The sequence below is a fragment of the Gorilla gorilla genome, chromosome 16 (assembly GCF_029281585.2).
Source record: "Gorilla gorilla gorilla isolate KB3781 chromosome 16, NHGRI_mGorGor1-v2.1_pri, whole genome shotgun sequence".
Classification (NCBI taxonomy): domain Eukaryota; kingdom Metazoa; phylum Chordata; class Mammalia; order Primates; family Hominidae; genus Gorilla; species Gorilla gorilla.
Genome location: NC_073240.2, coordinates 94,257,064 through 94,269,529, shown reverse-complemented (window position 1 = coordinate 94,269,529; position 12,466 = coordinate 94,257,064). Strand labels below are relative to the sequence as shown.

Below are 12,466 nucleotides of genomic sequence, written 5' to 3'. Positions count from 1 at the left end.
CCACCAGAACAGTATGGGGGAAACGACCTCCTGATTCACTTATCTCCATCTGGCCCCACCCTTGACACGTGGAGATTACAGATCAAGGTGAGATTTGGGTGGGGACACAGCCAAACCATATCAAGAGGGCACCACCTGACTGTCATTTACCTAACCTGACCCTTTAAGTGAGTATACTTCTTCAATTTAAAGCTAATAAAATGGAAAATCTGTAGCTCTTCCATCAATTTTTTTTTTTTTTTTTTTTTTGAGATGGAGTGTTGCTCTGTCTCCCAGACTGGAGTACAGTGGCGCCATCTCAGGTCACTGCAACCTCTGCCTCCCGGGTTCAAGCAGTTCTCGTGCCATAGCCTCCCGAGTAGCTGGGATTACAGGTGCACACCACCATGCCCAGCTAATTTTTGTATTTTTGGTAGAGAAGGGGTTTCATCATGTTGGCCAGGCTGGTCTCGAGCTCCAGACCTCACATGATCTGCCTGCCTCGGCCTCCCAAAAAGTGCTGGGATTACAGGCGTGAGCTGCCATACCCAGCCATTTTTTTTTTCTTAATGCACATTTAAATAAAGATATGACTTCTCAAATTAAAAGATAAAGTGTTCACTTAGGTATCACCTGAAATTACCTTGTTACTGGCAGTATGGCAAACACAGGTCACATGAGGCGGGGAGCCCAAATTTCAGATGAGCACTGACTCCCCTGTGCTCAGGTCTGTGATCTGGGAAGGTGACTTGTGCTCCAGTAGGATGGTGCCCACCCACCTGCAGAGGTGGGAGAGATCACCCAGGTCCAGGGCTGCACAACGCAGGCTGGGTTTACACAAGGCTGCTGGGATAGGTAGGCACTCGTGCTCGCGTTAGCCTGCCCTCAAATGTGTCTGTTCTTGGTTTTAAGTGCAACTCAATTTTATAGGTAAAACCAGCACCAGAGACACAAACTGACCTTTTCAAGGTCACAAGCCAAATTAGTGGCCCAGACAAGAGTGCTGAGGCTCCCTTTCCCCACTGGAGACCATCCAGGCCAGGACTGGGCTGTGACCCCAGAGGCTGGACCTCCCAGCTGGTGTCCTGGCCCCTTTCTCCTGGAACCCATGTAGGAACTTCTGTCCTGCTGCAGGTCTGTGTGCCTGGCCACTTGTTGGTCACTATGGGCTGTGCAGAGGAAGGCCAGAAAAGGGCAGGTTCTGTGTGTTGAGAAGATTAGGTGTGTTAAAGCCATAGTTCTGGGGCACGGTCATTTTGGCTAATTGTCACTAAAGTCTCAAAGCTTGTGAGGGATCCAAGGTTACTACTCTCAGTTGCTTCTCAGCTTGCTTCTCTGAGCAGGACAGAGGATGGGGCTACGGTCAGCATAAGGGAAGCCAGTTCCTCTATGGCCAGGGCTAACAGAGCACTCATACCAGGCAACATTCATTGAGTTTTGGCTGTGAATGCTGGGGCCAGACTAAGTCCTTTATACGTGATAAATCACTTCACACTCATCATCCCGTCTTCCAGATGAGTATAACAAGGCACAGAGATGGGAGGCCATTTGTATAAGGTCATACAATGCCAGGACTGGGGACACATTTAATAGTGGGGCTAATTCCCTGCCAGATTCCTGTTGCTTTAGCCAAAATTCTTGGGGATGGCCATGAAAGTGTATATAGATGTCAACGGCCCCAGGGTGGCCTGTCAGCTCCCAAAGTCCTACTGCCCCCAAACAGTGACCACTGCCTAGCAGGCTGGTGCCGTGGGAGGGTCCCCACTAGCCCTTTCAGCCTGCTGGTGTGCATGCTTGTCCACTTGGGGTCGCCATAGGCTGGGTAGAAGGACCCCTTTCCTACCACCTGCAGGAAATTTTTCACCATCTGTGTGTGGCGTGGGTGGCTCTGCCCTAAATGAGGCGCTGTGTGGCTGCTCCCCTGGCCCACAGATGGTAGCAGAAGCTGGGGTTGCCAGGCTGCACCCCGACGGTGTGTTCGTTCCTTTCTCCTCAGCCACCTCCCCGTGCAAGATCCTCAAGTGCAACTCTGAGTTCTGGAGCGCCACGTCGGGCAGCCACGCCCCAGCCTCAGACGACACCCCCGAGTTCTGTGCAGCCTTGCGCAGCTACGCCCTGTGCACGCGGCGGACGGCCCGCACCTGCCGGGGTGACCTGGCCTACCACTCAGCCGTCCATGGCATAGAGGACCTCATGAGCCAGCACAACTGCTCCAAGGATGGCCCCACCTCGCAGCCACGCCTGCGCACGCTCCCACCGGCCGGAGACAGCCAGGAGCGCTCGGACAGCCCCGAGATCTGCCATTACGAGAAGAGCTTTCATAAGCACTCGGCCACCCCCAACTACACGCACTGTGGCCTCTTCGGGGACCCGCACCTCAGGACTTTCACAGACCGCTTCCAGACCTGCAAGGTGCAGGGCGCCTGGCCGCTCATCGACAATAATTACCTGAACGTGCAGGTCACCAACACACCTGTGCTGCCCGGCTCAGCGGCCACTGCCACCAGCAAGGTAAGGGGGAGGGGGTGGCTGTAGGGCACAGCCCTGCCCTTTGTCTCTGCCCTGCGTGGACACTGAGAGGCTGAGAGGGCCTCGGGTGCCTGGGAATGGGGGAAGACGGAGCGGAGCGGGGACACAGGAGCACCCTCCCTAAGCATCCCAAGGGGGTGGGTCTCAGCTTCCTCCCTCCTTCCTCGAGCCAGCCCGGCCTGGCAGGCATAGCTCCATTTCCCAAATGGGGAGCCTGATGCTCTAAGAGGCCAAGTGACCTTCCCACCCCAAGTGCGTAGTCAGCTGGAATGCTGAGCTAGAATTTGCCCCAGGCCCGGGTGACTCCAGAACCTGGCATGTTCTGAGCGGCCCCACAAGGCCACTGCGGGCTGCTGGTTTTCAAACCCAAGGAGGCCTCAGCAAGTGGGCAGCAGGACTCAGGTCCTGCTCATGGGGCCGCAGCCACACACACAGCCATGGACCCAGGCAAGTGGACACTCCTGTCTACCCCAGGCCTCCCTCCCCTATCTGCTTTTGGGGAGGATGTCCTGAATCGGACTTAGCCGGAGGGCAAGGCCTCGAGGCCAGGAAGGAAGCTGGTGGCTCCCAGTTCAGGCGATGGGGACAGGTCCACCCTCCCCAGTGCCCGGCCCACCGGTGCCCCCTGGGGTTTCCAGCTTGGCGAAATGGCAGTGGGTCTGTTTTCCTAGGAAGAGCCAGTTGGAAGGCCGTGTGTCGGGCAGTGCCAGATTTACCACAAGGGCGTTTCTGTTCCTTCCCACCCCTCCACACCCAGAGGAGGACAGCAAGGTGACCTGGCAGCCAGGGAAATGCTCCATCCCTGCCACTTCCCTCTGCTCCGGTGGCCTTTGCCTGCCTGCAGGGGGTCGCTTTCTGGTCCCTGGCTGGGTGGGAAATAAGCAGGTCTTCACCCTGTGGATTCCCAAGTGGGCCCTTGGCACCACACCATGATGCCTAATGGAGAAGACTCGCAGCCGGTACACTCCACCCTGTGCCCCCGCAGCCCTCCGCATACTCAGGGCCTGCATCAAGGACCCAGCCACCTCCCCCACGGCCCCTGCACCTCCCCACCACCCGCCCTCCTGAGAGCCAAGACAAACGGATGCCAGGAGCCTGAGGCTGCAGCTTCTAAATCCAGGCACCAGCACGCTTCAGAGGGGACCTGGCCTCCCTGTTCCATCCTGCAGGTTCCCAAGGGCTGGCAGGGCGCACAGGGAGGTCTGAGGATGTGAGAGGGATGTGGACCCCAGGTGGCTTGCTCCTCGAGGTTCCCAAGGGCTGGCAGGGCGCACAGGGAGGTCTGAGGATGTGAGAGGGATGTGGACCCCAGGTGGCTTGCTCCTCCAGACCCCAGAGGGTAGAAGCACCAAATGCGACAACAGAGCCAAGCCACACACCGGGGAGGATTTGTGATTTGTGTGCAGGGAGGCTGGGCTGCTGCCCCCATTATGGATGGGGGTGATGTGACGGGGTGGAGCAGTGGAGGGAGAACTTCCCTTCCTGTCCCAGCATGGAGGCTTCCAGAAGAGTATGAAGCAGAGCTTCACCAACCCAGCCCATTTCTGCTGCAACCGAAGGCCACCTTTGATCTCAGCAGGCTGAGAGCTCAGCCCTGTCAACCAGGCTCTGCTGGAGGCCAGACAGTGACAGCGTCAGTGTCTGTGGCCAAGTCAGTCTCAGAACTCGGGCCAGACTTGGGTAGTGTGGTCCCCCGGTGAGAACATCGGTGGCTGGCTTCAGGCACCTTTGGCCTGCCCCCGCCTGTCTGTCAGGCCTCCGTTACTCAGGTGTGTTTGTTCACTCATTGATGGAGCAAACACTTAACAGATGTTGCATCTGTGCCAGCCTCTGAGCTAGTTGTTGCCCTCCCTCCCAAAAGCTCCCAGGCTAGTGAAGAGCAAAGACCAGCAAAGGGGAGCTGGTGATGGGGGCTGGGGCAGCAGGATGTTGAAGGCCACTGGGAGCCTTGGCTCTGTCCAGAGAACTGGGGAGCCCATCCACCAAGCTCGCCCCTGAAGCACAGCGGAAGTTTCCAGATGAGGAACAGAGGAGTCGACATCCAAAGCAGGCGGAGTGGGAGAGCAGCCTGGTGTCTGCAGGGAGCAGGGAAAGGCAAGGGACTTTCATCTCCAAGATGGTGAGGCCTCTGGGTTTCTGTGACCTCAACCACCACCAACAGAGCCCTCTGGGCCTGCCAGACTCTACCACCCACTGGAACCCACTCCCCTTTCCCCTCTCAGGCAGCCAGACTCCATCTGTCCCTGCACACCTGCCCTTGAGGGCCTCTCCTCAGGCTTCCCAGAGTGTGTCCAGCCCCTGCCTGGCCTGACCCTGACCTTGCAGCCATGAGATTTGCCTTCTTGTGCAGAAGCTCCATGTGCAAGCTGTGTGTGCATGAAGCTGCCCCCAAACACCTGGGCATCACTAGGGGCCTTTATTTGTTTCTCATGATACTGGCAGTATCAGCCAATCAGCCAATCCCTCTGTTCTTGTGGACGATCAAGATCTAGTGTTTTCTACGTGGACATTTTAGCCAGTGTCTTACCCCCGTGGGACAGCCTTCTGTGCCTAGCCTCCTGCTCCATCACCCTCTTCCCAGCTGTGCTGCTAATACCCATTTTACAGACAAAGAAACTGACACTCAGGAGAGGACAGGAACTCGAGTCCTGCGCCTTCCCCTTCCTTTCCCCACTGGTTAGTTTTCCCCATAGCACTTGCCAGCCTGTCCCTCTGCATGATTCATTTGCTTAGTCTATGACCCCCTGAAGCATAGGGATCTTCTCCCTCGTGTACCCCCAGCCCCCAGCACTGGGCCTGGCATGGAGTTGGTGCTCCGTAAATAGTAGCTGATGCAGCCCGGGCTCTGCCTCGTGCCCGGTGCAGTGGAAAGGGCCAGGGCCCCTTCAGAAGGGGGAGCAGCAGAGACAGGAGCGGCAGCCTGCCCGTGGCTGTGTTGGCAGCGAGCCGCCAGCTTTCGACAGGCCCCCTTCATGCTGTTACTTGTGGTTGAGTCCCTGGCACCGGTGCCAAGAAGAGTCAAGCAGCCTGTCAGCCTTCCAGGAGGCTGTCTCTGCGAGAGATGGTGGTTAGAGCGAAACCAGCCTTTCCTGTTCCAGGGAGACTGATGGCACTTGGAAAGCAGGACCCCCCCCCCCCCCACAGTCTGTGTGGCCCTGCACACCAGGCAGGGACACCAGAGTCCCCCATCCTCCCCCCATGGCAGGACCACCCACGGCCCAGACCACCCTGGCTGGCCCACCTCCGGCACCCCCAGGCGGCCTCCACACCGAGGTGGGCTGGCCAGCGGGTGGAAAGAAGGAAGAAGTAGGAGGTTGAACCGTATGAAGTTGCCATTTCCATAGGTCAGGAGTGGTAGAGTAGCAGCAATTTCATCAGGTTCGAGGCTTAGGGCTCCATGCTGGATGGAGAGGCTGCAGCTGCAGCCACCTTTGACATCCCACGGCAAATGGGAAGTGTGCCGTGTCCTGCGGCCAAGCTGGGACCCCTGTAGGAAGGGACGCGAGGAAATCGAGTCCAGTCCTCAAGGAGCTGTGCGCTTGGGGTCCTCCTGGTGCTGCTCCACGGACTCCCGCAGAGCCCCGGCCCCAGGCAGTCTCCATCAGGCACAGAAGGCACAGCGCCGGGTGCCCGAGATGAACGGGCTCATGAAAAGACCGCCATTTCTTGTAAAGTCCTCCAGCAGCCTGCCCCTTGTTCAGCTCTTCCCAGCCTTGCCTGACTCACACGGTGAGAGGACAGGATTTTCCTTCTTCAGAAGCCTTGGCCTAGAGTCTCCCTCTGTTCTTCTGGGGGTTCCACACCCCTCAGGCTACCAGTTCTCCCCACCTCATCACCCTGAAATCTTATGCCAATATGGGGAACCCACAAAGCCACAGCAACACAGCCAGGGGCACCTCTAGTGGCTCTGAATACCCCACTGGCTTGTATTACCTAGAAGGTTCTGGGACCCCCTTTCCAGGCCTCAGGCCTCTTAGCACCTGGCCCTGAGGCCATGACCCTGGGCCAGCCCGCCCCAAACAGGCCACTCTGCTGCACCCCTGGCCTCCGGGCCCCAGAGAACAGGATGGCCTCTTGCTGCATTCCTGGCCAGACCCCACCTTCCACCTTCCTGCGACTCTCCTGCCTGAGCTGAGGTCCTTCTGTGGTTTCCCTGCCTTCCCTTCCCCATCAGAGCAGCTTGTTATTTCCTGTTGCTTTCTAGCACCTCGCACTGTGCCCTCGCCACACATCTCCTGTTAGGCCAGAAACTCCCTTGGCACGTGGCGGCATTGCCCTCTACCCAGAGAGCCGGCAGGCAGTCCTCATGCCTCCCCCAAGTGCCCAGGCAGAGAATGGCTGTGCATGTCATCAGCAGCTCCCCCTTGCTCAGACGCCTTCAGCCTGCAGACTCTCTGAGGCCGGGTTGGGGTGCGATCCCCTGGGAGCTCTGTCAGCCAGCCAGCTAGCTGGCCAGACCCTCTCCTGGGTGGGGAGGGATGAGCCCTGACCTACAGAGGGGTGAGGGGTTGGGGCTTAGTGGTGGGGGTAGTTGCCGGGCCTGGGAGAGGGTAGTGCAGCAGATAAAGGTGGGATTTTAGCAGGAGGTCCCAAAAGGCCTGGGTGCCACCTTGTCCCCTTTGCCCCACCTCCCTTCCTGGCTTCAGGCTGGGAGTCCAGGTTCCAGCTGCCCTTGGTCCAGGGGGACCAAGGCACCCAGAGCTCCCATGGCAAAACAGCTGACACCTGGGAAAGGAGTGGAAGAGGGGGTGGTTTTTTCTCTCCCAATTTCTCTGTTTCCAACCCAGAAACCTGCTTAGGGTTAGGGAGGAAAGAACAGCCAGACGCCACCCAGGACGCGGACGGCAGAGGAAACTCACCTGCTCCCCTGGCCACCGGCCCTCCTCCTCTCAGGCCTCCCACCCTATGGGCTTGTGGCCAAGAGAGCCCAGAGTCTAATCCCAGCTCTGCCTCTTGCTGGCTGTGTGACCTTAGGCAAGTTACTGCCTCTGAGCCTACATTTTCTCATCTGAAAAATTGAGAGTAATGTCACTGACTCTTGCAGTGTCACACGAGACTGGAAGTAATACACGCAGTGCCTGGCATGCTGTATGCAGCCAGTGCCCCTGTGTCTGGCTCTCAGGAGGAGAACAGTGCCACCCAGCCACCTGCCGCTCCAGTAGCTCAGTCCAGCCCCTCACCCCTGGCCACAGGCTCCAGCAGAAAGGAGCATCCCTGCTCCAGCCCTGGCCAAGGCTGCGCGTTCAGCCTGGAACCTCCATCTCCCTTTTACCGACCAGCACCTTGCTCCTTTCCCGTTCCCCTCCTCCATGACCCAGCTTGGGGACCCCTTTCAGCAGCCTTGGGACAGTGGCTTCTGCTTACCTCTGCCTGCTTGCATGGATTTTGCCCTATTCATTCTTTCTTTGAGCATCATTTCCCTCCATTCCACCTGCTGTAATGTTCAGACATTTGCTTGGGTCCTTTGTCAGGAATTGTGCTCCAGTACCACTGTCATTATGCAAGATGATGTTTGCAAACCATATTCGTTTCCTATCGCCACTGTAGCAAATTAGCATAAACTGAGTGGTTCAAACCAACAGAAATGTTTTTATAATTGTGGAGGCCAGAAGTTGGGAATATGTCTCATGGGGATAAAATCAAGGTATCAGCAGGGCTGGTCCTGGAGACTCCAGGGGAGAATCCATTCATTGCCATTTCCAGCTTTTGGTGGTTACCAGCATCCCTTGGGTTGTGGCCACATCATTCGAATCTCTGCCTTGTTGATCACATCACCTTCTCCTCTGTCCTAGTTAGTCAAATCTCCCTCTGCCTCCTTCTTATAAAGATACTTGTGATTCCATCTAGGGCCCACCCAGGTAATCCAGAATAATCTCTTCATCTCAGTGTTCTTAACCTAATCACATCTGCAGGGTCCCTTTTGCCATCTAAGGGAACATTCCCATGTTACAGGGATTAGGGCATGTTCTTCTTGGGAGCCATTATTCAGCCTACCACACTGGGCTTTTGACCTTTTATTTTTAATTATCTATGCTTTTATTTTTCTGGTTCACTTCCCTATATAGTAAAAGAGCTAGTTTTCTACTTAGGGTAGTGGCCTAACATTTTTCTAAGTCACTTTTTAAAGTAAAAAGGGCAGGTTGTTTTCATTGAAAGAATGTGAAGTGCACAGCTGCGCAGGTGGAACTGATCTGTCCAACCTGGGGAAGGGAGTGTCTGGGGCATCCCTGGGGATCCTTCCTGCCCTCCTCTCAGTCTAGAGCATCTTAAGTGTGGGGCTGTGCCTCACCCACTCTCCTCTGCCCCTTTCCCCGGCAGCTCACCATCATCTTCAAGAACTTCCAGGAGTGCGTGGACCAGAAGGTGTACCAGGCTGAGATGGACGAGCTCCCGGCCGCCTTCGTGGATGGCTCTAAGAACGGTGGGGACAAGCACGGGGCCAACAGCCTGAAGATCACTGAGAAGGTGTCAGGCCAGCACGTGGAGATCCAGGCCAAGTACATCGGCACCACCATCGTGGTGCGCCAGGTGGGCCGCTACCTGACCTTTGCCGTCCGCATGCCAGAGGAAGTGGTCAATGCTGTGGAGGACTGGGACAGCCAGGGTCTCTACCTCTGCCTGCGGGGCTGCCCCCTCAACCAGCAGATCGACTTCCAGGCCTTCCACACCAACGCTGAGGGCACCGGTGCCCGCAGGCTGGCAGCCGCCAGCCCTGCACCCACAGCCCCGGAAACCTTCCCATACGAGACAGCCGTGGCCAAGTGCAAGGAGAAGCTGCCGGTGGAGGACCTGTACTACCAGGCCTGCGTCTTCGACCTCCTCACGACGGGCGACGTGAACTTCACACTGGCCGCCTACTACGCGTTGGAGGATGTCAAGATGCTCCACTCCAACAAAGACAAACTGCACCTGTATGAGAGGACTCGGGACCTGCCAGGCAGGGCGGCTGCGGGGCTGCCCCTGGCCGCCCGGCCCCTCCTGGGCGCCCTCGTCCCACTCCTGGCCCTGCTCCCTGTGTTCTGCTAGACGCGTAGGTGTGGAGGGAGGCGCGGGCTCTGTCCTCTCGGCTTCTCCATGTGGGCTGGGACCGCCAACGGGGTGCAGATCTCCTGGCGTGTCCACCATGGCCCCGCAGAACACCGGGGACCGCCTGCTGCCAAGGGCTCAGGCATGGACCCCTCCCCTTCTAGTGCACGTGACAAGGTTGTGGTGACTGGTGCCGTGATGTTTGACAGTAGAGCTGTGTGAGAGGGAGAGCAGCTCCCCTCGCCCCGCCCCCGCAGTGTGAATGTGCGAAACATCCCCTCAGGCTGAAGCCCCCCACCCCGACCAGAGACACACTGGGAACCGTCAGAGTCAGCTCCTTCTCCCTCGCAATGCACTGAAAGGCCCGGCCGACTGCTGCTCGCCAATCCGTGGGGCCCCCTGTGCCCGCCACACGCACGCACACACTCTTACACGAGAGCACACTCGATCCCCCTAGGCCAGTGGGGACACCCCAGCCACACAGGGAGGCATTCTTGGGGCTTGGCCCCAGGCAGGGCACCCCCGGGGCGCTGCTTGGCACCTTAGCAGACTGATGGAAACTTTTGGCCAGTAGGTCGTGCCCGCCTGGTGCCTTCTAGCCTGTGGCCTCCCTGCCCATGCTCACCTGGCTGCTGTGGGTACCAGTGCAGGTCCCGGTTTTCAGGCACCTGCTCAGCTGCCCGTCTCTGGCCTGGGCCCCTGCCCCTTCCACCCTGTGCTTAGAAAAGTCGAAGTGCTTGGTTCTAAATGTCTAAACAGAGAAGAGATCCTTGACTTCTGTTCTCTCCCTCCTGCAGATGCAAGAGCTCCTGGGCAGGGGTGCCTGGGCCCCAGGGTGTGGCAGGAGACCCAGTGGATGGGGCCAGCTGGCCTGCCCTGATCCTCTGCTTGCTCCTCACAACCCCAAGAGCCCCCAACCCGGTCCATCCACGTCTGGAGTCTGGGGAGAGGAGCAGGGTCTTAGGACTCTCAGCTCTGAGCATCCCTGGCAGAGTCTTCAACCTCTAATCTCTTCCCTTAAGCCCTGTGGCCACACAGCCAGGAGAGACTTGCCGCTGGCTCCCGCCTCGTTTCAGCCCAGGGTGCTCATCCAGGAGCCCGGAACAGTCCCACCTGTGCTGCTATGCCCACAGCACAAAGCCAGGCTTCGCTCCCAAAAGTGCAGCCAGGCCCTGGAGGGTGATCCTGCCAGCAGCCCTACAGCCCCACACCCTACCCACCCATCAGCACCCACCCATCAGCAGCCCCTCTGCTGTTCCCCAGGGACCTCTCATACACTGGCCAGGAGGCTGCAGAACGTGTGTCTCCCCCTCCCTCCAAGAGGTCCTGCTCCCTCTGCCAGAACCGTGTGTGGGCGGGTGGGAGGGCGCTCGGCGCTCGGCCCCTCCATCTCCCTGCTGGTTTTAGGTGGTCCCTATGTTGGAAGTAAAAAGTGAAGCACTTTATTTTGGTTGTGTTTGCTCACGTTCTGCTTGGAAGTGGGGACCCCTCACTGCGTCCACGTGTCTGCGACCTGTGTGGAGTGTCACCGCGTGTACATACTGTAAATTATTTATTAATGGCTAAATGCAAGTAAAGTTTGGTTTTTTTGTTATTTTCTTTTAGACGTGTTGGAGTTTGTTTTCTGAACAGACTTTGGCTCCCTTGATGGGGGTGGAGGATGGACTTTGGTGGTGGGATCCCCTGCAGCGTGTGTGTGTGTGTGTGTGCGCATGCGTGCATGTGTGTGTGCATGCCTGTGTGTGTGTGCGCATGCCTGTGTATGCATGCCTGTGTGTGCGCGCGCGCCTGTGTGTGCGCGCGCATGCCTGTGTGTATGCCTGTGTGTGTCCATGCCTGTGTGCGCGCGCATGCCTGTGTGCGTGCATGCCTGTGTGTGTCTATGCCTGTGTGTGCGCGTGCATGCCTGTGTGCGCGCGTGCATGTCCGCATATGTGTGCGCATGTGTATGTGCGTGTGAATGCTGTGAAGGCAGATAGAAGATGCAGCAGTTTAACAACCACCACACATTACTTCTGTAAAGTTACTTTTCCTCCTCACGATGAGCTGTCTTTGGAGCTTGGCAGGCCCAGATCCTCTTGTTCTAGTGACAGTGAAACACAGTCAGGGAGACAGGTGACTACGTGGTGGAGACATATGGTGCCCTCTGGGATGAGATGGGTGGGCTGGCCTGAGATCTGGGATGACTCCGTCTCAGCCACTGCTATCAGCCTGGAGCCCCAGCTGTGGGACTGCCTGCCGCCCTCCCTGCCAGTGCCCATCTTCTCATAGCCCGGGCGGAGCAGTGGTGCTGCAGAGGAGGCTGCTGTCCACGTCACTGTGGGACCAGGTTTATTGCCAGCTATGATCACATTTCATCTGTAAAAACTACCCAGTGAATCAGGAAGAAATTCAGGCCCATTTTGCCGACGAAACAGACTCTGTGAGATTAACTGACTTGCCTAGGGCTCCTTAGCAACGGGAAGGACAACCTGTGCACCTAGGTTAGTATTGCCCTGAAGCCCCTTCTCTTCAAACTAAATGCCATGAGGCAGAATAGCAGCACAGTTAAGCCAGCCTACATCCTGGCTTCTCCACCTCCCCAGCAGTGTGACCATGGGCAAGTCACTTCACCTCTCTGAGCCTGCATGCTGTTCTCTGGAAGATGGGGGGGTGCCTGTCCCATACAGTTGTTTGGAGAGTCAGGAATTCATTCCTGTAAATTGCTTAGGAGAGGGTGGGGCACACATGGCTCGTCTGGTCGTGGGGAGGGAGGGCGTGGTAGTATCCCAAAGCAAGATAAATCAGGTAAGGGGAGAAGGAAAGGGGTGATACGGACCCTGGACTCTTGGGAGAGGTGAACCTACAGGCTAGCAAGGGGAGGAGTCCCAAGAGTGGCCATGTACATTAATCCCAGGCAGACCAGGAAGGCTGAAGAAAAAGGAGAACTTTA

The 12,466-nt window shown here is 57.5% G+C and overlaps 1 protein-coding gene across 1 annotated transcript in view; it reads left to right on the top strand.

Annotated features, from left to right (window-relative positions):
• Positions 1–11,138, top strand: part of RGMA (repulsive guidance molecule BMP co-receptor a) — a 45,887-nt gene extending 34,749 nt beyond the window's left edge. Inside the window, exons 3-4 of the mRNA XM_019011301.4 lie at positions 1,976–2,490; positions 8,827–11,138. Of these exons, the coding sequence (XP_018866846.1) occupies positions 1,976–2,490; positions 8,827–9,534 (1,223 nt within the window). The 3' untranslated portion in view covers positions 9,535–11,138. The remainder of the gene's footprint in view (positions 1–1,975; positions 2,491–8,826) is intronic.
• The last annotated feature ends 1,328 nt before the right edge of the window (positions 11,139–12,466 follow it).